Source organism: Nothobranchius furzeri, chromosome 2 (genome assembly GCF_043380555.1).
Source record: "Nothobranchius furzeri strain GRZ-AD chromosome 2, NfurGRZ-RIMD1, whole genome shotgun sequence".
Classification (NCBI taxonomy): Eukaryota; Metazoa; Chordata; class Actinopteri; order Cyprinodontiformes; family Nothobranchiidae; genus Nothobranchius; species Nothobranchius furzeri.
The window spans coordinates 101,317,879-101,344,269 of NC_091742.1; the positions used below are offsets into that span (position 1 = coordinate 101,317,879).

Genomic DNA, 26,391 nt, shown 5'->3' on the forward strand with positions numbered 1-26,391 from the left:
CTCTTCGCTCAGCCGAGCAGGGACGTCTGGTTGTCCCCCGGTCGAAATATCGATCGAGGGGTTATCGTGCATTTTCTGTTCTGGATCCAACTCTGTGGAATGAATTGCCATTGAGCATTAGGCAGGCACCGTCCCTTCACGTCTTTAAGTCTCGTCTAAAGACTCATTTTTATTTGATTGCTTTTCAGCGCTAGGGTTCATTGAATTGCCCTGACATCATGGTTTTTAATACTTCTTCTTTTGATCAGGATGCTTGATCTTATTTTGTCCACCATTTGTTTTTAATTGATTGGTCTTATTCCGCTATCTCTCTGTATTTGTGATATTGTTTGCTTGTTATTTTATGATTTTATCTTGCTCTTACGCCCAGGTACTGGGGATGTTTTTATGGTGATGCTGTTCAGCACCTTGGGCTTCTGATAACGTTGTGGAAGGTGCTCTACAAATAAAATTGATTGATTGATTGATTGATTGATTGATTGATTGATTGATTGATTTCGTTATGAGAAAAAGGGGCGTCAACTAAATCCTTAAGTCACGGTTAAAGAAAAGAACCCTGGTGTCAGGATTACCTGTGTGCAGGTGGGGTCCTGGAGAAGGCGTGTCAGCGTGTGGAGCCTCCAATCAGATCTGACCTGAAGAGTGGCTTCAGTGTGAAGCTCCACGCCACTCCTCCCAGAAACTCTGCAGCCAATCAGAACGCTGGGATCCTGTTGTAAACAGAGCAGTGAAGCAGCCAGCTGCAGTAACAACACCCTACCAGCAGAGGGCAGCAAACTAATCCCAAAAACCAGGCTCACGCTGACAATCCCGACCATCTCCCTGAAGCGGGCTACATATCAGTTTATTTATAAAGCACACGAAGTAACCAAACAGCTGTAAACGAGCTCAGGAGTAGAGCGGGTTGTCCAGTAAGCAGAAGGTTGCAGGTTCGACCCCGGCTCCCACCAGAGAACGCTGCTGTTGTGTGCTTGAGCAAGACACTTAACCCGCCTTGCCTGCTGGTGGTGGTTGTGTTTAGCAACCTCGCCTCCAACAGTGCATTCCAGGACAGCTCCGCCCCACCAGCGTGTGAATGGGTGAATGACTGACTGTGCTGTGCAGCGCTTTGGAAGGTTGTAAAACCCTCAGAGGGAGCTATTCAGATACAGGCTGTTGATCATAAAACACACACTTGCTTGTGGATGGGCCTGCTCCGAGGCATGCTAGCTGTGAGGCACGTTTAAGCTAGGTGAACATGATTGGGTATTTAGAGGCTTTTGTCCAAGGTGGCGTACAGGTGATGTCTTTCTGTGATGCATGATGGCGGTTGGCAGCAAAGAGGAGGTGCGTTAATGGCACCTCTGGCCCACGGTTGGTGGCTAGATGACTAACAGATGCGACTTTAATCTTTAACCATCTGAAGTCACGAACACCAAAAGATGTTTGGATGAAGGAAACAGCGACTGGCGTTTACCGATGTCTCGTTTGCTCTAGCCACGGGGATAACAATATCGGGGGTGTGGCCTGGGGGTGAAACCCGACCGGAGGGGATGAGTGTTCTGTGACCATGGTGGTATTTAAAAGCTAGCATGTACTGTAGCTGTGCTATAGCAGCGTTAACGGGCTGCCTGTGGACACGTGTCAGCCTCGCTCATCTCTCCTGGCTAGACTCAGCCACATATGAACCCAACTGAGATTCGTGTCTGGAACCGAATAAGCCCTCTGGTGATGAGCCAAAGCCCCACCCCTCTCTGACATCATCACAGGTGTTTTACCTGAGTGTTGGCTGCAACCAGTCTGTAAAAAGTTCCAGGTTGGAGGAGAGGAAACCACCGAGAACAAACACCTGAGAAGACCAGAATCACCTGCACAAAGGTAAACACCAGGTAAACATCAAGTAAACATCAGGTAAACAGATAAATGCCAGATAAACACCAGGGAAACATCAACTAAACAGGTAAACATTAGGTAAACAGATAAATGCCAGATAAACACCAGGTAAACATCAACTAAACAGGTAAACATTAGGTAAACAGATAAACGCCAGGTAAACATCAGGTAAACACCAAGTAAACAGATAAAAATCAGGTAAATACCAAGTAAAGAGGTAAACATCAGGTAAACAGATAAATGCCAGATAAACACCAGGTAAACAGATAAACACCAGGTAAACATCAGAAAAAGACCAGGTAAACATCAGGAAAAACACCAGGTAAACATCAAATAAACAGGTAAACATTAGGGAAACAGATAAACGACAGATAAACACCAGGTAAACATCAGGTAAACACCAAGTAAACAGATAAAAATCTGGTAAATACCAAGTAAAGAGGTAAACATCAGGTAGACAGATAAACACCAGGTAAACATCAGAAAAACACCAGGTAAACATCAGGTAGACAGATAAACACCAGGTAAACATCAGAAAAACACCAGGTAAACATCAACTAAACAGGTTAACATTAGGGAAACAGATAAATGCCAGAAAAACACCAGGTAAACATCAGATAAACATCAGGTAATCATCAGGTATACACCAGGTAAACATCAGGTAAACACCAGATAAACACCAGTTAAACAGATAAATGCTAGATAAACACCAGGTAAACACCAGATAAACATCAGGTAAACACCAGGTAAACATCAGATAAACACCAGGTAAACATCAACTAAACAGGTAAACATTAGGGAAACAGATAAACGCCAGATAAACACCAGGTAAACACCAGATAAACATCAGGTATACACCAGGTAAACATCAGGTAACACCAGATAAACACCAGGTAAACACCAGATAAACACCAGGTAAACATCAACTAAACAGGTAAACATTAGGGAAACAGATAAACGCCAGATAAACACCAGGTAAACAGATAAATGCCAGATAAACACCAGGTAAACACCAGGTAAACAGATAAATGCCAGATAAACACCAGGTAAACACCAGATAAACACCAGGTAAACATCAACTAAACAGGTAAACATCAGGTAAACACCAGATAAACACCAGGTAAACAGACAAATGCCAGATAAACACCAGGTAAACATCAGGTAAACACCAGATAAACACCAGGTAAACATCAACTAAACAGGTAAACATCAGGTAAACACCAGATAAACATCAGGTAAACACCAGATAAACACCAGTTAAAAAGATAAACACCAGGTAAACATCAGGTAAACACCAGGTAAATATCAGGTAAACACCAGATAAACACCAGGTATACACCAGGTAAACACCAGGTAAATATCAGGTAAACACCAGGTAAATATCAGGTAAACACCAGGTAAACATCAGGTAAACACCAGGTAAACATCAGGTAAACACCAGGTAAATATCAGGTAAACACCAGGTAAATATCAGGTAAACACCAGGTAAACATCAGGTAAACACCAGGTAAATATCAGGTAAACACCAGATAAACATCAGGTAAACACCAGGTAAACATCAGGTAAACACCAGGTAAATATCAGGTAAACACCAGGTAAACATCAGGTATACACCAGGTAAACATTAGGTAAACACCAGGTAAACATCAGGTAAACACCAGGTAAATATCAGGTATACACCAGGTAAACATCAGGTATACACCAGGTAAACATCAGGTAAACATCAGGTAAACACCAGGTAAATATCAGGTAAACACCAGATAAACACCAGGTATACACCAGGTAAACACCAGGTAAATATCAGGTAAACACCAGGTAAACATCAGGTAAACACCAGGTAAACATCAGGTAAACACCAGGTAAATATCAGGTAAACACCAGGTAAACATCAGGTATACACCAGGTAAACATCAGGTAAACACCAGGTAAATATCAGGTAAACACCAAGTAAACAGATAAAAATCTGGTAAATACCAAGTAAAGAGGTAAACATCAGGTAGACAGATAAACACCAGGTAAACATCAGAAAAACACCAGGTAAACATCAGGTAGACAGATAAACACCAGGTAAACATCAGAAAAACACCAGGTAAACATCAACTAAACAGGTTAACATTAGGGAAACAGATAAATGCCAGAAAAACACCAGGTAAACATCAGATAAACATCAGGTAATCATCAGGTATACACCAGGTAAACATCAGGTAAACACCAGATAAACACCAGTTAAACAGATAAATGCTAGATAAACACCAGGTAAACACCAGATAAACATCAGGTAAACACCAGGTAAACATCAGATAAACACCAGGTAAACATCAACTAAACAGGTAAACATTAGGGAAACAGATAAACGCCAGATAAACACCAGGTAAACACCAGATAAACATCAGGTATACACCAGGTAAACATCAGGTAACACCAGATAAACACCAGGTAAACACCAGATAAACACCAGGTAAACATCAACTAAACAGGTAAACATTAGGGAAACAGATAAACGCCAGATAAACACCAGGTAAACAGATAAATGCCAGATAAACACCAGGTAAACACCAGGTAAACAGATAAATGCCAGATAAACACCAGGTAAACACCAGATAAACACCAGGTAAACATCAACTAAACAGGTAAACATCAGGTAAACACCAGATAAACACCAGGTAAACAGACAAATGCCAGATAAACACCAGGTAAACATCAGGTAAACACCAGATAAACACCAGGTAAACATCAACTAAACAGGTAAACATCAGGTAAACACCAGATAAACATCAGGTAAACACCAGATAAACACCAGTTAAAAAGATAAACACCAGGTAAACATCAGGTAAACACCAGGTAAATATCAGGTAAACACCAGATAAACACCAGGTATACACCAGGTAAACACCAGGTAAACACCAGGTAAATATCAGGTAAACACCAGGTAAATATCAGGTAAACACCAGGTAAACATCAGGTAAACACCAGGTAAACATCAGGTAAACACCAGGTAAATATCAGGTAAACACCAGGTAAATATCAGGTAAACACCAGGTAAACATCAGGTAAACACCAGGTAAATATCAGGTAAACACCAGATAAACATCAGGTAAACACCAGGTAAACATCAGGTAAACACCAGGTAAATATCAGGTAAACACCAGGTAAACATCAGGTATACACCAGGTAAACATTAGGTAAACACCAGGTAAACATCAGGTAAACACCAGGTAAATATCAGGTATACACCAGGTAAACATCAGGTATACACCAGGTAAACATCAGGTAAACACCAGGTAAATATCAGGTAAACACCAGATAAACACCAGGTATACACCAGGTAAACACCAGGTAAATATCAGGTAAACACCAGGTAAACATCAGGTAAACACCAGGTAAACATCAGGTAAACACCAGGTAAATATCAGGTAAACACCAGGTAAACATCAGGTATACACCAGGTAAACATCAGGTAAACACCAGGTAAATATCAGGTAAACACCAGGTAAATATCAGATAAACACCAGGTAAACATCACAGTGTTTCCCCTAGGAATTTTTCCAGCTGTGGTGGAGGTGGTGTGGGGGGGGGGGGATGACACGTCTCACCTTTATGTTAATATTGTTTTATTTGATGCACTCCACTTTGAACTGCACCAATCCAGCGACTGCTGCATAGTATTAAAGGTGAGTACACCAGTATTTGCACAAGAATAATTTCTGTTTTAAACTCTCAGTGACACACTTTGCAGGGTGGATTTGGCATTTAATTTTTCTTGGCGTCTGGAAAAACATCTTCTTTTGCCCCCTTTATTTGACTTTCTGCCCCCTTTATTTTGGTCCAAGACCATTACTGGGCTGGCCTTATTAAACACGTTCTACACCCCTGCTTAGTAGACTTAATGAAGTATTTTTAAGCCAGTATAAAAATGACTGAAACACACATTTACATATTTGGCGTTATTGACCAATATTTTTTATTTAATTTATTTGTTAAGAACATCAAGATGCATTACAGTGAACATTATAATAAGCTGGGCGGACACTGAGCGACTTTTTCACTCGTAACACAGCTTCAGCTCAAACTGTACGACTTCAGAGCAGGGTAGATCTCACGAGTCATGTGCTCACTGTACGTCTGGTAGCAACACGTCGGACCTAAAATATGCTAAAAATAGCAGTTTTTACTCAACACGTCTGACTGTTTTGTCTTGTTTTTCCCGTTGTCCTTCGGGAGTGCTGCAGGAGGACACACAGGGATTTATGGGGGTTGGATGAGGAAAACGAAATAAAGAAAGTAAATCTGTGTTTTGTGATCAGTTTAATTTGACATGAACACGACAAACACGCTTTCTTGTCAATCTTTGTGAGTAAAAAAAAACGTGTAGAAATAAAAACGAACAACGTGTGTTATTAGGGAAATAGCGGGTGAGCGGAGTTGATGCATAATTGCGAATGCGCCGTGAGCGGTTCTGGTACTTTTTGGGTCGCTGCGCCGCTTCAACCCTCATGAGGAACGAGATAAATATCAAACACTCCGGAAGTCCGTGCGAGCTCATGATTACTGATCGGTAGCTGGTCACGTGGTGTTAATCGCCTCTCGTAACCCCCTGTACACTACACCACGCTCAGCGCTAAACTCGCCCCGATCTTGTGGATTCTCGCACGAGTGGAAAATCGGCTCAAAAAAGTGAAAAAGTCACACAGTGTCCGCCCGGCTTTACTGTCTGTGTGTGTGCGCGTGCGTTGATGCCAGGGCCGAGCTGACGGAGCTCCCGGCTGCAGTTTTGTGTGTAGGGAGGGGCGGGCGCTCTATCTGACTGGCCAATCACAGAGCGTGAAGACAGTCAGTTACCCAATGAGGATTTCATTCAGCACGATTACAGATATTTACGAGTTTTACACTCGTTTCTTGCTCGTATTCGTCAAAAACGCTTTATCCGTATGCTCATAGCTGTAACCACCCTGCCCTGCCTCCTCCTCCTTGCTACCTGCCGGCTGTGATCACAAGCAACAACACAGTAGTTCCCGCTGCTTCTTCGGGAAACGGCGCAAAAAAAAAAAAAAAAAACATCAATAAAACTTGGGATGTTGTAGGCGTGGCGGTGGGATTTCAGCCGTGGCGGCCCGCCACGGCTGCGCCTATGTAAGGGAAACCCTGCATCAGGTAAACAATTAAACGCCAGATTAACACCAGGTAAACAGATAAACACCAGGCAAACATCAGGTAAACAGACAAACACCATGTAAACATCAGATAAACAACAGGCCATTATTTCAGCTTTAGCTTCAAGAAAGTTTTGGTCGTAAACAACAAAGTGCGCATGTGCCGCCGGCAACTTCAGCAGATGATACGATGGCTGGTAAGGGTCACCGCGCCTACACCGCAGCCACGGTAATCCACCGAGATAATATAGTTTTTTAAGAAACAAGACGGTTATTATTGTTAACTTTTTTTTTACCGGGGTTTACCGCTACACCGGTTACCGTGACAACCCTACCTGATCGGTCTGCTTTGATCTATTTTGAAAACTCTGATCAAAACCGATAGGGGCGCTATCGGCCGATTACGATCAACTGCCGATCCATCGGTGCATCCCTAGTAAACACCAGGCAAATATCAGGTAAACACCAGATAAACATCAGGTAAACAGATAAATACCATGTAAACATCAGGTAAACACCAGTTAAACATCAGGTAAACACCAGTTGAACGCCAGATAAACACCAGGTAAACAGATAAACACCATGTAAACATCAGGTAAACACCAGTTAAACATCAGGTAAACACCAGTTGAACGCCAGATAAACACCAGGTAAACAGATAAACACCATGTAAACACCAGGTAAACACCAGATAAACATCAGGTAAACACCAGTTAAACGCCAGATAAACAGATAAACGCCAGATAAACACCAGGTAAACAAATAAACACCAGGTAAACATCAGGGGGGTATTCCAGAACGTGACTTTAGAACATCGGGATCTCCTGATAAATCCCTCACTGACCTAGCCCTCCCCTCCCTTCCTGGTTTGGCCGGCTTCAGTTTTCCATTTTCAGGTGGATTCAATCCCGTCTAATCCAAATGAGGAGCGGCAGGCTAGGCTAGCGCGCGTCCACAGGCAGACCCTGTTAATCGATGCTAGATAAATGAGAATGGGAGTAAAGGACAGAGCCTCGTTCTTCATCCAGACGGAGCACTAATAATTCTTTCATGGCTACGAGGACTACAAACATGTCGGAACTACAATAGCGACCATGAGCTGCTTGGATAAAGCTGTGTAGCTGGAGCTGTTTAGTTGACATGTTTCCATGGCAACGCCGGAAGTACACTTCAGCTCTTGTTTCTCCACATATTTTATTAAAGTTTCATCATTTATGTGGTTTTCATGCTCTGCTCTGGAGTCTGGAGGATGTTGTTTCTGCTGAGTGGCTGTGAGTTTGAAGAATAAACGTTTATGGTGGTCACATGACCCTAAAGTTATGTAAACCGTTTGGCGCTCATGTTACTCGCCGAGGAAAAAACATCACGTATGTCATTTAAATCACACACTACCGTGTTTGCCTCTGGTTAGGGTTAATAAAGCCTTTGCCTTTTACATGTATTATGTTAGCAGCTGTAAGCTAGTTTAGCATGTTAATGATACGGGCCCATCCCAGACTAAAGCCCATACATGATTATTATTAATTGGTGACATCAGTGGAATCGGACGCTGCAAATGAAGGTTAAACACAACAAAGATGTAAATCCAGTCAGAGCTCAGGGTTAACCCTAGCCCTGACCCTTTAAACGCCACATTTATCATTTAGCCATCAAGAACAAAGCTGCTGCTATCGCTGTGGGCCAGCGGTGGCGCTAATTCACCACCTCGTAGCTGCCAGCCACAAGGAAAAGGTGACCTCACTCGCCTCGTCCAATCATATTCACAAAGTGTCAGTTAGCCTAACTGCTAGCTGCCACGGAGCAGGTTTGTTCTCTAGCATGTGTTACCATGGTGACTGGGAGGAGCTTGAGGCTGGCCGCGTTGGTAAAACTGACTTAAGGCGGTTACACCGGGGAAAATCTCACTTTCTGGAACACCCCCCAGGTAAACAGCAGGATCCTTCTCACCTTCTCCTTCTCTGGCCCCACCTCTCGTTCCATCATTGGTTTGTTTTTTGGGTCCCTCTCCCAGCTGACCACAGGACCAATCACAGCAGCTCTAACTGAAAAGCACAGTTGAAGCCCAACCTTCTTTTCTGTCAACTCTTTCCCTGTGTTCTTCCAGGCCACGCCCTCTTTCTGCTCCACCCTGATTACCACAGTAACACAGGGCTGGGAGGCCCCACCCTCAGGGCCAGTGGCCATGGTAACAGAGGAGGAAGAAGGATTTGGGTCTTCTCTTCTTTTCTTGTCTGTTGGCTCTTCTTCTGTCTGTTTCCCCACATCTCCCCCTGGAGGTCCCCCCGTTGACCTCAGGTGTGTTACCATGCCAACAGATGGGCTCAGGATGAGGAGGTGGTCCAGGGAGAACTGTACATACACTCTATCACACACACACGCACGCACGCACGCACGCATGCACACGCACACACACACACACACACACACACACACACACTCCTGCTCAGCTGAGCGCAGGGACAGTGATGGAGAACAACACAGTTAACTACGGAGGAGCATTACCCTGTAGAGCCCAGAGAAGCAAAAGTCTGAACCTCCACAGGAAGCCAGGGGTGACATGCTCCGTGTCCCTCTCAGCAGCACTGCTGCATTCTGGACTACGTGTAAGCTCCTCAGCACTGCTTGAGTCAGTCCAGCATGAAGGGCATTCCTCGGTTTGGTACTGATGTCCTCGGTTTGGTACTGATGTCTTAAGTTTGGTACTGAAGTCCTCAGTTTGGTACTGATGTCCTCGGTTTGGTACTGATGTCTTCAGTTTGGTACTGATGTCTTCAGTTTGGTACTGATGTCCTCGGTTTGGTACTGATGTCCTCGGTTTGGTACTGATGTCCTCAGTTTGGTACTGATGTCCTCGGTTGGGTACTGATGTCCTCAGTTTGGTACTGATGTCCTCGGTTTGGTACTGATGTCCTCGGTTTGGTACTGATGTCTTCAGTTTGGTACTGATGTCTTCAGTTTGGTACTGATGTCTTAAGTTTGGTACTGATGTCTTCAGTTTGGTACTGATGTCTTCAGTTTGGTACTGAAGTCCTCAGTTTGGTACTGATGTCCTCGGTTTGGTACTGATGTCTTCAGTTTGGTACTGATGTCTTCAGTTTGGTACTGATGTCTTCAGTTTGGTACTGATGTCTTCAGTTTGGTACTGATGTCTTCAGTTTGGTACTGATGTCTTCAGTTTGGTACTGATGTCTTCAGTTTGGTATTGAAGTCCTCAGTTTGGTACTGATGTCCTCGGTTTGGTACTGATGTCTTCAGTTTGGTACTGATGTCTTCAGTTTGGTACTGATGTCTTCAGTTTGGTACTGAAGTCCTCAGTTTGGTACTGAAGTCCTCAGTTTGGTACTGATGTCTTCAGTTTGGTACTGAAGTCCTCAGATTGGTACTGATGTCTTCAGTTTGGTACTGATGTCTTCAGTTTGGTACTGATGTCTTCAGTTTGGTACTGATGTCCTCAGTTTGGTACTGATGTCCTCAGTTTGGTACTGAAGTCCTCAGATTGGTACTGATGTCTTCAGTTTGGTACTGATGTCTTCAGTTTGGTACTGATGTCTTCAGTTTGGTACTGATGTCTTCAGTTTGGTACTGAAGTCCTCAGATTGGTACTGATGTCTTCAGTTTGGTACTGATGTCTTCAGTTTGGTACTGATGTCTTCAGTTTGGTACTGATGTCTTCAGTTTGGTACTGATGTCCTCAGTTTGGTACTGATGTTCTCGGTTTGGTACTGATGTCCTCGGTTTGGTACTGATGTCCTCGGTTTGGTACTGATATCCTCAGTTTGGTACTGATGTCTTAAGTTTGGTACTGATGTCTTCAGTTTGGTACTGATGTCTTAAGTTTGGTACTGATGTCTTCAGTTTGGTACTGATGTCCTCAGTTTGGTACTGATGTCTTCAGTTTGGTACTGAAGTCCTCAGTTTGGTACTGAAGTCCTCAGTTTGGTACTGATGTCCTCGGTTTGGTACTGATGTCTTAAGTTTGGTACTGATGTCTTCAGTTTGGTACTGATGTCTTCAGTTTGGTACTGAAGTCCTCAGATTGGTACTGATGTCTTCAGTTTGGTACTGATGTCTTCAGTTTGGTACTGATGTCCTCAGTTTGGTACTGATGTTCTCAGTTTGGTACTGATGTTCTCGGTTTGGTACTGATGTCCTCGGTTTGGTACTGATGTCCTCGGTTTGGTACTGATGTCCTCGGTTTGGTACTGAAGTCCTCAGTTTGGTACTGATGTCCTCGGTTTGGTACTGATGTCTTAAGTTTGGTACTGATGTCTTAAGTTTGGTACTGATGTCTTAAGTTTGGTACTGATGTCTTCAGTTTGGTACTGATGTCTTCAGTTTGGTACTGATGTCTTCAGTTTGGTACTGATGTCTTAAGTTTGGTACTGAAGTCCTCAGTTTGGTACTGAAGTCTTAAGTTTGGTACTGATGTCCTCGGTTTGGTACTGATGTCCTCGGTTTGGTACTGATGTCTTAAGTTTGGTACTGATGTCTTCAGTTTGGTACTGATGTCTTCAGTTTGGTACTGATGTCTTCAGTTTGGTATTGAAGTCCTCAGTTTGGTACTGAAGTCCTCAGTTTGGTACTGATGTCTTCAGTTTGGTACTGATGTCTTCAGTTTGGTACTGATGTCTTAAGTTTGGTACTGATGTCTTAAGTTTGGTACTGATGTCTTAAGTTTGGTACTGATGTCTTCAGTTTGGTACTGATGTCTTCAGTTTGGTACTGATGTCTTCAGTTTGGTACTGATGTCTTAAGTTTGGTACTGATGTCTTCAGTTTGGTACTGATGTCTTCAGTTTGGTACTGATGTCTTCAGTTTGGTACTGATGTCTTAAGTTTGGTACTGATGTCTTAAGTTTGGTACTGATGTCTTAAGTTTGGTACTGATGTCTTCAGTTTGGTACTGATGTCTTCAGTTTGGTACTGATGTCTTCAGTTTGGTACTGATGTCTTCAGTTTGGTACTGATGTCTTCAGTTTGGTACTGATGTCTTCAGTTTGGTACTGATGTCTTCAGTTTGGTACTGATGTCTTCAGTTTGGTACTGAAGTCCTCAGATTGGTACTGATGTCTTCAGTTTGGTACTGATGTCTTCAGTTTGGTACTGATGTCTTCAGTTTGGTACTGATGTCCTCAGTTTGGTACTGATGTTCTCGGTTTGGTACTGATGTCCTCGGTTTGGTACTGATGTCCTCGGTTTGGTACTGATGTCCTCGGTTTGGTACTGATGTCCTCGGTTTGGTACTGATATCCTCAGTTTGGTACTGATGTCTTAAGTTTGGTACTGATGTCTTCAGTTTGGTACTGATGTCTTAAGTTTGGTACTGATGTCTTCAGTTTGGTACTGATGTCCTCAGTTTGGTACTGATGTCTTCAGTTTGGTACTGAAGTCCTCAGTTTGGTACTGATGTCCTCGGTTTGGTACTGATGTCTTAAGTTTGGTACTGATGTCTTCAGTTTGGTACTGATGTCTTCAGTTTGGTATTGAAGTCCTCAGATTGGTACTGATGTCTTCAGTTTGGTACTGATGTCTTCAGTTTGGTACTGATGTCCTCAGTTTGGTACTGATGTTCTCAGTTTGGTACTGATGTTCTCGGTTTGGTACTGATGTCCTCGGTTTGGTACTGATGTCCTCGGTTTGGTACTGATGTCCTCGGTTTGGTACTGAAGTCCTCAGTTTGGTACTGATGTCCTCGGTTTGGTACTGATGTCTTAAGTTTGGTACTGATGTCTTAAGTTTGGTACTGATGTCTTAAGTTTGGTACTGATGTCTTCAGTTTGGTACTGATGTCTTCAGTTTGGTACTGATGTCTTCAGTTTGGTACTGATGTCTTAAGTTTGGTACTGAAGTCCTCAGTTTGGTACTGAAGTCTTAAGTTTGGTACTGATGTCCTCGGTTTGGTACTGATGTCCTCGGTTTGGTACTGATGTCTTAAGTTTGGTACTGATGTCTTCAGTTTGGTACTGATGTCTTCAGTTTGGTACTGATGTCTTCAGTTTGGTATTGAAGTCCTCAGTTTGGTACTGAAGTCCTCAGTTTGGTACTGATGTCTTCAGTTTGGTACTGAAGTCCTCAGTTTGGTACTGATGTCCTCGGTTTGGTACTGATGTCCTCAGTTTGGTACTGATGTCCTCGGTTTGGTACTGATGTCCTCGGTTTGGTACTGATGTCTTCAGTTTGGTACTGATGTCTTCAGTTTGGTACTGATGTCTTCAGTTTGGTACTGATGTCTTAAGTTTGGTACTGATGTCTTCAGTTTGGTACTGATGTCTTCAGTTTGGTACTGAAGTCCTCAGTTTGGTACTGATGTCCTCGGTTTGGTACTGATGTCTTAAGTTTGGTACTGATGTCTTCAGTTTGGTACTGATGTCTTCAGTTTGGTACTGAAGTCCTCAGTTTGGTACTGATGTCCTCGGTTTGGTACTGATGTCTTCAGTTTGGTACTGATGTCTTCAGTTTGGTACTGATGTCTTCAGTTTGGTACTGAAGTCCTCAGTTTGGTACTGAAGTCCTCAGTTTGGTACTGATGTCTTCAGTTTGGTACTGAAGTCCTCAGATTGGTACTGATGTCTTCAGTTTGGTACTGATGTCTTCAGTTTGGTACTGATGTCTTCAGTTTGGTACTGATGTCCTCAGTTTGGTACTGATGTCCTCAGTTTGGTACTGAAGTCCTCAGATTGGTACTGATGTCTTCAGTTTGGTACTGATGTCTTCAGTTTGGTACTGATGTCTTCAGTTTGGTACTGATGTCTTCAGTTTGGTACTGATGTCTTCAGTTTGGTACTGAAGTCCTCAGATTGGTACTGATGTCTTCAGTTTGGTACTGATGTCTTCAGTTTGGTACTGATGTCTTCAGTTTGGTACTGATGTCTTCAGTTTGGTACTGATGTCTTCAGTTTGGTACTGAAGTCCTCAGATTGGTACTGATGTCTTCAGTTTGGTACTGATGTCTTCAGTTTGGTACTGATGTCCTCAGTTTGGTACTGATGTTCTCGGTTTGGTACTGATGTCCTCGGTTTGGTACTGATGTCCTCGGTTTGGTACTGATGTCCTCGGTTTGGTACTGATGTCCTCGGTTTGGTACTGATATCCTCAGTTTGGTACTGATGTCTTAAGTTTGGTACTGATGTCTTCAGTTTGGTACTGATGTCTTAAGTTTGGTACTGATGTCTTCAGTTTGGTACTGATGTCCTCAGTTTGGTACTGATGTCTTCAGTTTGGTACTGAAGTCCTCAGTTTGGTACTGATGTCCTCGGTTTGGTACTGATGTCTTAAGTTTGGTACTGATGTCTTCAGTTTGGTACTGATGTCTTCAGTTTGGTACTGAAGTCCTCAGATTGGTACTGATGTCTTCAGTTTGGTACTGATGTCTTCAGTTTGGTACTGATGTCCTCAGTTTGGTACTGATGTTCTCAGTTTGGTACTGATGTTCTCGGTTTGGTACTGATGTCCTCGGTTTGGTACTGATGTCCTCGGTTTGGTACTGATGTCCTCGGTTTGGTACTGAAGTCCTCAGTTTGGTACTGATGTCCTCGGTTTGGTACTGATGTCTTAAGTTTGGTACTGATGTCTTAAGTTTGGTACTGATGTCTTAAGTTTGGTACTGATGTCTTCAGTTTGGTACTGATGTCTTCAGTTTGGTACTGATGTCTTCAGTTTGGTACTGATGTCTTAAGTTTGGTACTGAAGTCCTCAGTTTGGTACTGAAGTCTTAAGTTTGGTACTGATGTCCTCGGTTTGGTACTGATGTCCTCGGTTTGGTACTGATGTCTTAAGTTTGGTACTGATGTCTTCAGTTTGGTACTGATGTCTTCAGTTTGGTACTGATGTCTTCAGTTTGGTACTGATGTCTTCAGTTTGGTATTGAAGTCCTCAGTTTGGTACTGAAGTCCTCAGTTTGGTACTGATGTCTTCAGTTTGGTACTGATGTCTTCAGTTTGGTACTGATGTCTTAAGTTTGGTACTGATGTCTTAAGTTTGGTACTGATGTCTTCAGTTTGGTACTGATGTCTTCAGTTTGGTACTGATGTCTTCAGTTTGGTACTGATGTCTTCAGTTTGGTACTGATGTCTTAAGTTTGGTACTGATGTCTTCAGTTTGGTACTGATGTCTTCAGTTTGGTACTGATGTCTTCAGTTTGGTACTGATGTCTTAAGTTTGGTACTGATGTCTTAAGTTTGGTACTGATGTCTTCAGTTTGGTACTGATGTCTTCAGTTTGGTACTGATGTCTTCAGTTTGGTACTGATGTCTTCAGTTTGGTACTGATGTCTTCAGTTTGGTACTGATGTCTTCAGTTTGGTACTGATGTCTTCAGTTTGGTACTGATGTCTTCAGTTTGGTACTGAAGTCCTCAGATTGGTACTGATGTCTTCAGTTTGGTACTGATGTCTTCAGTTTGGTACTGATGTCTTCAGTTTGGTACTGATGTCCTCAGTTTGGTACTGATGTTCTCGGTTTGGTACTGATGTCCTCGGTTTGGTACTGATGTCCTCGGTTTGGTACTGATGTCCTCGGTTTGGTACTGATGTCCTCGGTTTGGTACTGATATCCTCAGTTTGGTACTGATGTCTTAAGTTTGGTACTGATGTCTTCAGTTTGGTACTGATGTCTTAAGTTTGGTACTGATGTCTTCAGTTTGGTACTGATGTCCTCAGTTTGGTACTGATGTCTTCAGTTTGGTACTGAAGTCCTCAGTTTGGTACTGATGTCCTCGGTTTGGTACTGATGTCTTAAGTTTGGTACTGATGTCTTCAGTTTGGTACTGATGTCTTCAGTTTGGTACTGATGTCTTCAGTTTGGTACTGAAGTCCTCAGATTGGTACTGATGTCTTCAGTTTGGTACTGATGTCTTCAGTTTGGTACTGATGTCCTCAGTTTGGTACTGATGTTCTCAGTTTGGTACTGATGTTCTCGGTTTGGTACTGATGTCCTCGGTTTGGTACTGATGTCCTCGGTTTGGTACTGATGTCCTCGGTTTGGTACTGAAGTCCTCAGTTTGGTACTGATGTCCTCGGTTTGGTACTGATGTCTTAAGTTTGGTACTGATGTCTTAAGTTTGGTACTGATGTCTTAAGTTTGGTACTGATGTCTTCAGTTTGGTACTGATGTCTTCAGTTTGGTACTGATGTCTTCAGTTTGGTACTGATGTCTTAAGTTTGGTACTGAAGTCCTCAGTTTGGTACTGAAGTCTTAAGTTTGGTACTGATGTCCTCGGTTTGGTACTGATGTCCTCGGTTTGGTACTGATGTCTTAAGTTTGGTACTGATGTCTTCAGTTTGGTACTGATGTCTTCAGTTTGGTACTGATGTCTTCAGTTTGGTATTGAAGTCCTCAGTTTGGTACTGAAGTCCTCAGTTTGGTACTGATGTCTTCAGTTTGGTACTGATGTCTTCAGTTTGGTACTGATGTCTTAAGTTTGGTACTGATGTCTTAAGTTTGGTACTGATGTCTTAAGTTTGGTACTGATGTCTTCAGTTTGGTACTGATGTCCTCAGTTTGGTACTGATGTCTTCAGTTTGGTATTGAAGTCCTCAGTTTGGTACTGAAGTCCTCAGTTTGGTACTGATGTCTTCAGTTTGGTACTGATGTCTTCAGTTTGGTACTGATGTCTTAAGTTTGGTACTGAAGTCTTAAGTTTGGTACTGATGTCCTCGGTTTGGTACTGATGTCCTCGGTTTGGTACTGATGTCTTAAGTTTGGTACTGATGTCTTCAGTTTGGCACTGATGTCTTCAGTTTGGTACTGATGTCTTCAGTTTGGTATTGAAGTCCTCAGTTTGGTACTGAAGTCCTCAGTTTGGTACTGATGTCTTCAGTTTGGTACTGATGTCTTCAGTTTGGTACTGATGTCTTAAGTTTGGTACTGATGTCTTAAGTTTGGTACTGATGTCTTAAGGTTGGTACGGATGTCCTCAGTTTGGTACTGATGTCTTAAGTTTGGTACTGATGTCTTAAGTTTGGTACTGAAGTCCTCAGTTTGGTACTGATGTCCTCAGTTTGGTACTGATGTCTTAAGTTTGGTACTGATGTCTTAAGTTTGGTACTGATGTCCTCAGTTTGGTACTGATGTCTTAAGTTTGGTACTGAAGTCCTCAGTTTGGTACTGAAGTCTTCAGTTTGGTACTGATGTCCTCAGTTTGGTACGGATGTGCTCAGTTTGGTACTGATGTCTTAAGTTTGGTACTGATGTCCTCAGTTTGGTACTGATGTCCTCGGTTTGGTACTGATGTCCTCGGTTTGGTACTGATGTCCTCGGTTTGGTACTGATGTCCTCGGTTTGGTACTGATGTCCTCAGTTTGGTACTGATGTCATCACTTTGGTACTGATGTCCTCAGTTTGGTACTGAAGTCCTCAGTTTGGTACTGAAGTCTTCAGTTTGGTACTGATGTCCTCAGTTTGGTACGGATGTGCTCGGTTTGGTACTGATGTCTTAAGTTTGGTACTGATGTCCTCAGTTTGGTACTGATGTCTTAAGTTTGGTACTGATGTCCTCAGTTTGGTACTGATGTCCTTGGTTTGGTACTGATGTCTTCAGTTTGGTACTGATGTCCTCAGTTTGGTACTGATGTCCTCAGTTTGGTACTGATGTCTTCAGTTTGGTACTGATGTCTTCAGTTTGGTACTGATGTCCTCAGTTTGGTACTGATGTCTTCAGTTTGGTACTGATGTCCTCAGTTTGGTACTGATGTCTTCAGTTTGGTACTGATGTCCTCAGTTTGGTACTGATGTCCTCAATTTGGTACTGATGTCCTCAGTTTGGTACTGATGTCTTCAGTTTGGTACTGATGTCCTCAGTTTGGTATTGATGTCCTCAGTTTGGTACTGATGTCTTCAGTTTGGTACTGATGTCCTCAGTTTGGTACTGATGTCTTAAGTTTGGTACTGATGTCCTCAGTTTGGTACTGAAGTCTTAAGTTTGGTACTGATGTCCTCGGTTTGGTACTGATGTCCTCGGTTTGGTACTGATGTCTTAAGTTTGGTACTGATGTCTTCAGTTTGGTACTGATGTCTTCAGTTTGGTATTGAAGTCCTCAGTTTGGTACTGAAGTCCTCAGTTTGGTACTGATGTCTTCAGTTTGGTACTGATGTCTTCAGTTTGGTACTGATGTCTTAAGTTTGGTACTGATGTCTTAAGTTTGGTACTGATGTCTTAAGTTTGGTACTGAAGTCCTCAGTTTGGTACTGAAGTCCTCAGTTTGGTACTGATGTCTTCAGTTTGGTACTGATGTCTTCAGTTTGGTACTGATGTCTTAAGTTTGGTACTGATGTCTTAAGTTTGGTACTGATGTCCTCAGTTTGGTACTGATGTCTTCAGTTTGGTACTGATGTCCTCGGTTTGGTACTGATGTCCTCGGTTTGGTACTGATGTCTTAAGTTTGGTACTGATGTCTTCAGTTTGGTACTGATGTCTTCAGTTTGGTACTGATGTCTTCAGTTTGGTATTGAAGTCCTCAGTTTGGTACTGAAGTCCTCAGTTTGGTACTGATGTCTTCAGTTTGGTACTGATGTCTTAAGTTTGGTACTGATGTCTTAAGTTTGGTACTGATGTCTTAAGTTTGGTACTGATGTCTTAAGTTTGGTACTGATGTCTTCAGTTTGGTACTGATGTCTTCAGTTTGGTATTGAAGTCCTCAGTTTGGTACTGAAGTCCTCAGTTTGGTACTGATGTCTTCAGTTTGGTACTGATGTCTTCAGTTTGGTACTGATGTCTTAAGTTTGGTACTGAAGTCTTAAGTTTGGTACTGATGTCCTCGGTTTGGTACTGATGTCCTCGGTTTGGTACTTATGTCTTAAGTTTGGTACTGATGTCTTCAGTTTGGTACTGATGTCTTCAGTTTGGTATTGAAGTCCTCAGTTTGGTACTGAAGTCCTCAGTTTGGTACTGATGTCTTCAGTTTGGTACTGATGTCTTCAGTTTGGTACTGATGTCTTAAGTTTGGTACTGATGTCTTAAGTTTGGTACTGATGTCTTAAGTTTGGTACTGATGTCTTAAGTTTGGTACTGATGTCTTAAGTTTGGTACTGATGTCTTAAGTTTGGTACTGAAGTCCTCAGTTTGGTACTGATGTCCTCAGTTTGGTACTGATGTCTTAAGTTTGGTACTGATGTCTTAAGTTTGGTACTGATGTCTTAAGTTTGGTACTGATGTCCTCAGTTTGGTACTGATGTCTTAAGTTTGGTACTGAAGTCCTCAGTTTGGTACTGAAGTCTTCAGTTTGGTACTGATGTCCTCAGTTTGGTACGGATGTGCTCGGTTTGGTACTGATGTCTTAAGTTTGGTACTGATGTCCTCAGTTTGGTACTGATGTCTTAAGTTTGGTACTTATGTCCTCAGTTTGGTACTGATGTCCTCGGTTTGGTACTGATGTCCTCGGTTTGGTACTGATGTCCTCGGTTTGGTACTGATGTCCTCAGTTTGGTACTGATGTCCTCAGTTTGGTACTGATGTCCTCAGTTTGGTACTGATGTCCTCAGTTTGGTACTGAAGTCCTCAGTTTGGTACTGAAGTCTTCAGTTTGGTACTGATGTCCTCAGTTTGGTACGGATGTGCTCGGTTTGGTACTGATGTCTTAAGTTTGGTACTGATGTCCTCAGTTTGGTACTGATGTCTTAAGTTTGGTACTGATGTCCTCAGTTTGGTACTGATGTCCTTGGTTTGGTACTGATGTCTTCAGTTTGGTACTGATGTCCTCAGTTTGGTACTGATGTCCTCAGTTTGGTACTGATGTCCTCAGTTTGGTACTGATGTCTTCAGTTTGGTACTGATGTCTTCAGTTTGGTACTGATGTCCTCAGTTTGTTACTGATGTCTTCAGTTTGGTACTGATGTCCTCAGTTTGGTACTGATGTCTTCAGTTTGGTACTGATGTCCTCAGTTTGGTACTGATGTCTTAAGTTTGGTACTGATGTCCTCAATTTGGTACTGATGTCCTCAGTTTGGTACTGATGTCTTCAGTTTGGTACTGATGTCCTCAGTTTGGTACTGATGTCCTCAGTTTGGTACTGATGTCTTCAGTTTGGTACTGATGTCCTCAGTTTGGTACTGATGTCTTAAGTTTGGTACTGATGTCCTCAGTTTGGTACTGAAGTCTTAAGTTTGGTACTGATGTCCTCGGTTTGGTACTGATGTCCTCGGTTTGGTACTGATGTCTTAAGTTTGGTACTGATGTCTTCAGTTTGGTACTGATGTCTTCAGTTTGGTATTGAAGTCCTCAGTTTGGTACTGATGTCTTCAGTTTGGTACTGATGTCTTCAGTTTGGTACTGATGTCTTAAGTTTGGTACTGATGTCTTAAGTTTGGTACTGATGTCTTAAGTTTGGTACTGAAGTCCTCAGTTTGGTACTGAAGTCCTCAGTTTGGTACTGATGTCTTCAGTTTGGTACTGATGTCTTCAGTTTGGTACTGATGTCTTAAGTTTGGTACTGATGTCTTAAGTTTGGTACTGATGTCTTAAGTTTGGTACTGATGTCCTCAGTTTGGTACTGATGTCTTCAGTTTGGTACTGATGTCCTCAGTTTGGTACTGATGTCTTCAGTTTGGTACTGATGTCCTCAGTTTGGTACTGATGTCTTAAGTTTGGTACTGATGTCCTCAATTTGGTACTGATGTCCTCAGTTTGGTACTGATGTCTTCAGTTTGGTACTGATGTCCTCAGTTTGGTACTGATGTCCTCAGTTTGGTACTGATGTCTTCAGTTTGGTACTGATGTCCTCAGTTTGGTACTGATGTCTTAAGTTTGGTACTGATGTCCTCAGTTTGGTACTGAAGTCTTAAGTTTGGTACTGATGTCCTCGGTTTGGTACTGATGTCTTAAGTTTGGTACTGATGTCTTCAGTTTGGTACTGATGTCTTCAGTTTGGTATTGAAGTCCTCAGTTTGGTACTGAAGTCCTCAGTTTGGTACTGATGTCTTCAGTTTGGTACTGATGTCTTCAGTTTGGTACTGATGTCTTAAGTTTGGTACTGATGTCTTAAGTTTGGTACTGATGTCTTCAGTTTGGTACTGAAGTCCTCAGTTTGGTACTGATGTCTTCAGTTTGGTACTGATGTCTTCAGTTTGGTACTGATGTCTTAAGTTTGGTACTGATGTCTTAAGTTTGGTACTGATGTCTTAAGTTTGGTACTGATGTCTTCAGTTTGGTACTGATGTCTTCAGTTTGGTACTGATGTCTTCAGTTTGGTACTGAAGTCCTCAGATTGGTACTGATGTCTTCAGTTTGGTACTGATGTCTTCAGTTTGGTACTGATGTCTTCAGTTTGGTACTGATGTCTTCAGTTTGGTACTGAAGTCCTCAGATTGGTACTGATGTCTTCAGTTTGGTACTGATGTCTTCAGTTTGGTACTGATGTCTTCAGTTTGGTACTGATGTCCTCAGTTTGGTACTGATGTTCTCGGTTTGGTACTGATGTCCTCGGTTTGGTACTGATGTCCTCGGTTTGGTACTGATGTCCTCGGTTTGGTACTGATGTCCTCGGTTTGGTACTGATATCCTCAGTTTGGTACTGATGTCTTAAGTTTGGTACTGATGTCTTCAGTTTGGTACTGATGTCTTAAGTTTGGTACTGATGTCTTCAGTTTGGTACTGATGTCCTCAGTTTGGTACTGATGTCTTCAGTTTGGTACTGAAGTCCTCAGTTTGGTACTGATGTCCTCGGTTTGGTACTGATGTCTTAAGTTTGGTACTGATGTCTTCAGTTTGGTACTGATGTCTTCAGTTTGGTACTGAAGTCCTCAGATTGGTACTGATGTCTTCAGTTTGGTACTGATGTCTTCAGTTTGGTACTGATGTCCTCAGTTTGGTACTGATGTTCTCAGTTTGGTACTGATGTTCTCGGTTTGGTACTGATGTCCTCGGTTTGGTACTGATGTCCTCGGTTTGGTACTGATGTCCTCGGTTTGGTACTGAAGTCCTCAGTTTGGTACTGATGTCCTCGGTTTGGTACTGATGTCTTAAGTTTGGTACTGATGTCTTAAGTTTGGTACTGATGTCTTAAGTTTGGTACTGATGTCTTCAGTTTGGTACTGATGTCTTCAGTTTGGTACTGATGTCTTAAGTTTGGTACTGAAGTCCTCAGTTTGGTACTGAAGTCTTAAGTTTGGTACTGATGTCCTCGGTTTGGTACTGATGTCCTCGGTTTGGTACTGATGTCTTAAGTTTGGTACTGATGTCTTCAGTTTGGTACTGATGTCTTCAGTTTGGTACTGATGTCTTCAGTTTGGTATTGAAGTCCTCAGTTTGGTACTGAAGTCCTCAGTTTGGTACTGAAGTCCTCAGTTTGGTACTGATGTCTTCAGTTTGGTACTGATGTCTTCAGTTTGGTACTGATGTCTTAAGTTTGGTACTGATGTCTTAAGTTTGGTACTGATGTCTTAAGTTTGGTACTGATGTCTTAAGTTTGGTACTGATGTCTTCAGTTTGGTACTGATGTCTTCAGTTTGGTACTGATGTCTTCAGTTTGGTATTGAAGTCCTCAGTTTGGTACTGAAGTCCTCAGTTTGGTACTGATGTCTTCAGTTTGGTACTGATGTCTTCAGTTTGGTACTGATGTCTTAAGTTTGGTACTGAAGTCTTAAGTTTGGTACTGATGTCCTCGGTTTGGTACTGATGTCCTCGGTTTGGTACTGATGTCTTAAGTTTGGTACTGATGTCTTCAGTTTGGTACTGATGTCTTCAGTTTGGTACTGATGTCTTCAGTTTGGTATTGAAGTCCTCAGTTTGGTACTGAAGTCCTCAGTTTGGTACTGATGTCTTCAGTTTGGTACTGATGTCTTCAGTTTGGTACTGATGTCTTAAGTTTGGTACTGATGTCTTAAGTTTGGTACTGATGTCTTAAGTTTGGTACTGATGTCCTCAGTTTGGTACTGATGTCTTAAGTTTGGTACTGATGTCTTAAGTTTGGTACTGAAGTCCTCAGTTTGGTACTGATGTCCTCAGTTTGGTACTGATGTCTTAAGTTTGGTACTGATGTCTTAAGTTTGGTACTGATGTCCTCAGTTTGGTACTGATGTCCTCAGTTTGGTACTGATGTCTTAAGTTTGGTACTGAAGTCCTCAGTTTGGTACTGAAGTCTTCAGTTTGGTACTGATGTCCTCAGTTTGGTACGGATGTGCTCGGTTTGGTACTGATGTCTTAAGTTTGGTACTGATGTCCTCAGTTTGGTACTGATGTCTTAAGTTTGGTACTGATGTCCTCAGTTTGGTACTGATGTCCTCGGTTTGGTACTGATGTCCTCGGTTTGGTACTGATGTCCTCGGTTTGGTACTGATGTCCTCGGTTTGGTACTGATGTCCTCAGTTTGGTACTGATGTCCTCAGTTTGGTACTGATGTCCTCAGTTTGGTACTGAAGTCCTCAGTTTGGTACTGAAGTCTTCAGTTTGGTACTGATGTCCTCAGTTTGGTACGGATGTGCTCGGTTTGGTACTGATGTCTTAAGTTTGGTACTGATGTCCTCAGTTTGGTACTGATGTCTTAAGTTTGGTACTGATGTCCTCAGTTTGGTACTGATGTCCTTGGTTTGGTACTGATGTCTTCAGTTTGGTACTGATGTCCTCAGTTTGGTACTGATGTCCTCAGTTTGGTACTGATGTCCTCAGTTTGGTACTGATGTCTTCAGTTTGGTACTGATGTCTTCAGTTTGGTACTGATGTCCTCAGTTTGGTACTGATGTCTTCAGTTTGGTACTGATGTCCTCAGTTTGGTACTGATGTCTTCAGTTTGGTACTGATGTCCTCAGTTTGGTACTGATGTCTTAAGTTTGGTACTGATGTCCTCAATTTGGTACTGATGTCCTCAGTTTGGTACTGATGTCCTCAGTTTGGTACTGATGTCTTCAGTTTGGTACTGATGTCCTCAGTTTGGTACTGATGTCTTAAGTTTGGTACTGATGTCCTCAGTTTGGTACTGATGTCCTCAGTTTGGTACTGATGTCTTAAGTTTGGTACTGATGTCCTCAGTTTGGTACTGATGTCTTAAGTTTGGTACTGATGTCTTAAGTTTGGTACTGATGTCCTCAGTTTGGTACTGATGTCTTAAATTTGGTACTGAAGTCCTCAGTTTGGTACTGAAGTCTTCAGTTTGGTACTGATGTCCTCAGTTTGGTACTGATGTCTTAAGTTTGGTACTGATGTCTTCAGTTTGGTACTGATGTCATCACTTTGGTACTGATGTCTTAAGTTTGGTACTGATGTCCTCAGTTTGGTACTGATGTCTTCAGTTTGGTACTGATGTCCTCAGTTTGGTACTGATGTCCTCAGTTTGGTACTGATGTCTTCAGTTTGGTACTGATGTCCTCAGTTTGGTACTGATGTCTTCATTTTGGGACTGATGTCCTCAGTTTGGTACTGATGTCTTCAGTTTGGTGCTGATGTCCTCAGTTTGGTACTGATGTCTTCAGTTTGGTACTGATGTCCTCAGTTTGGTACTGATGTCTTCAGTTTGGTACTGAAGTCTTCAGTTTGGTACTGATGTCCTCAGTTTGGTACTGATGTCTTCAGTTTGGTAATGATGTCATCACTTTGGTACTGATGTCTTAAGTTTGGTACTGATGTCCTCAGTTTGGTACTGATGTCCTCAGTTTTGTACTGATGTCTTAAGTTTGGTACTGATGTCCTCAGTTTGGTACTGATGTCATCACTTTGGAACTGATGTCTTAAGTTTGGTACTGATGTCTTAAGTTTGGTACTGAAGTCTTCAGTTTGGTAATGATGTCATCACTTTGGAACTGATGTCTTAAGTTTGGTACTGAAGTCTTCAGTTTGGTACTGATGTCATCACTTTGGAACTGATGTCTTAAGTTTGGTACTGATGTCTTAAGTTTGGTAATGATGTCATCACTTTGGTACTGATGTCTTAAGTTTGGTACTGATGTCCCCAGTTTGGTACTGATGTCCTCAGTTTGGTACTGATGTATTAAGTTTGGTACTGATGTCCTCAGTTTGGTACTGATGTCTTCAGTTTGGTACTGATGTCTTCAGTTTGGTACTGATGTCCTCAGTTTGGTACTGATGTCTTCAGTTTGGTACTGATGTCTTCAGTTTGGTACTGATGTCCTCAGTTTGGTACTGATGTCCTCAGTTTGGTACTGATGTCTTAAGTTTGGTACTGATGTCCTCAGTTTGGTACTGATGTCTTCAGTTTGGTACTGATGTCCTCAGTTTGGTACTGATGTCTTAAGTTTGGTACTGATGTCCTCAGTTTGGTACTGATGTCTTAAGTTTGGTACTGATGTCCTCAGTTTGGTACTGATGTCCTCAGTTTGGTACTGATGACCTCAGTTTGGTACTGATGTCTTAAGTTTGGTACTGATGTCCTCAGTTTGGTACTGATGTCCTCAGTTTGGTACTGAAGTCCTCAGTTTGGTACTGAAGTCTTCAGTTTGGTACTGATGTCCTCAGTTTGGTACGGATGTGCTCGGTTTGGTACTGATGTCTTAAGTTTGGTACTGATGTCCTCAGTTTGGTACTGATGTCCTCAGTTTGGTACTGATGTCTTAAGTTTGGTACTGATGTCCTCAGTTTGGTACTGATGTCTTAAGTTTGGTACTGATGTCCTCAGTTTGGTACTGATGTCCTCAGTTTGGTACTGATGTCTTAAGTTTGGTACTGATGTCCTCAGTTTGGTACTGATGTCTTAAGTTTGGTACTGATGTCCTCCGTTTGGTACTGATGTCTTCAGTTTGGTACTGATGTCCTCGGTTTGGTACTGATGTCTTAAGTTTGGTACTGATGTCCTCAGTTTGGTACTGATGTCTTAAGTTTGGTACTGATGTCCTCAGTTTGGTACTGATGTCCTCAGTTTGGTACTGATGTCCTCAGTTTGGTACAGATGTGCTCGGTTTGGTACTGATGTCTTAAGTTTGGTACTGATGTCTTAAGTTTGGTACTGATGTCCTCAGTTTGGTACTGATGTCCTCAGTTTGGTACTGATGTCTTAAGTTTGGTACTGATGTCCTCAGTTTGGTACTGATGTCCTCAGTTTGGTACTGATGTCTTCAGTTTGGTACTGAAGTCCTCAGTTTGGTACTGATGTCTTCAGTTTGGTACTGATGTCCTCAGTTTGGTACTGATGTCCTCAGTTTGGTACTGATGTCCTCAGTTTGGTACTGATGTGCTCGGTTTGGTACTGATGTCTTAAGTTTGGTACTGATGTCCTCAGTTTGGTACTGATGTCCTCAGTTTGGTACTGATGTCTTAAGTTTGGTACTGATGTCCTCAGTTTTGTACTGATGTCCTCAGTTTGGTACTGATGTCCTCAGTTTTGTACTGATGTCCTCAGTTTGGTACTGATGTCCTCAGTTTGGTACTGATGTCTTAAGTTTGGTACTGATGTCTTAAGTTTGGTACTGATGTCTTAAGTTTGGTACTGATGT

General features: G+C 42.3%; 1 protein-coding gene across 3 annotated transcripts in view; it reads right to left on the reverse strand.

Annotated features, from left to right (window-relative positions):
* Positions 1-26,391, reverse strand: part of ctc1 (CTS telomere maintenance complex component 1) — a 61,572-nt gene that overhangs the window by 15,535 nt on the left and 19,646 nt on the right. For 2 of the 3 annotated variants that reach the window (XM_054738745.2, XM_054738747.2), the window contains exons 14-16: positions 8,970-9,384; positions 1,758-1,847; positions 573-710 (exon numbers count right to left, since the gene is read on the reverse strand). In XM_054738745.2, coding sequence (XP_054594720.2) covers positions 573-710; positions 1,758-1,847; positions 8,970-9,384 — 643 coding nt within the window. The remainder of the gene's footprint in view (positions 1-572; positions 711-1,757; positions 1,848-8,969; positions 9,385-26,391) is intronic. The other variant, XM_054738748.2, reaches the window with a different exon arrangement.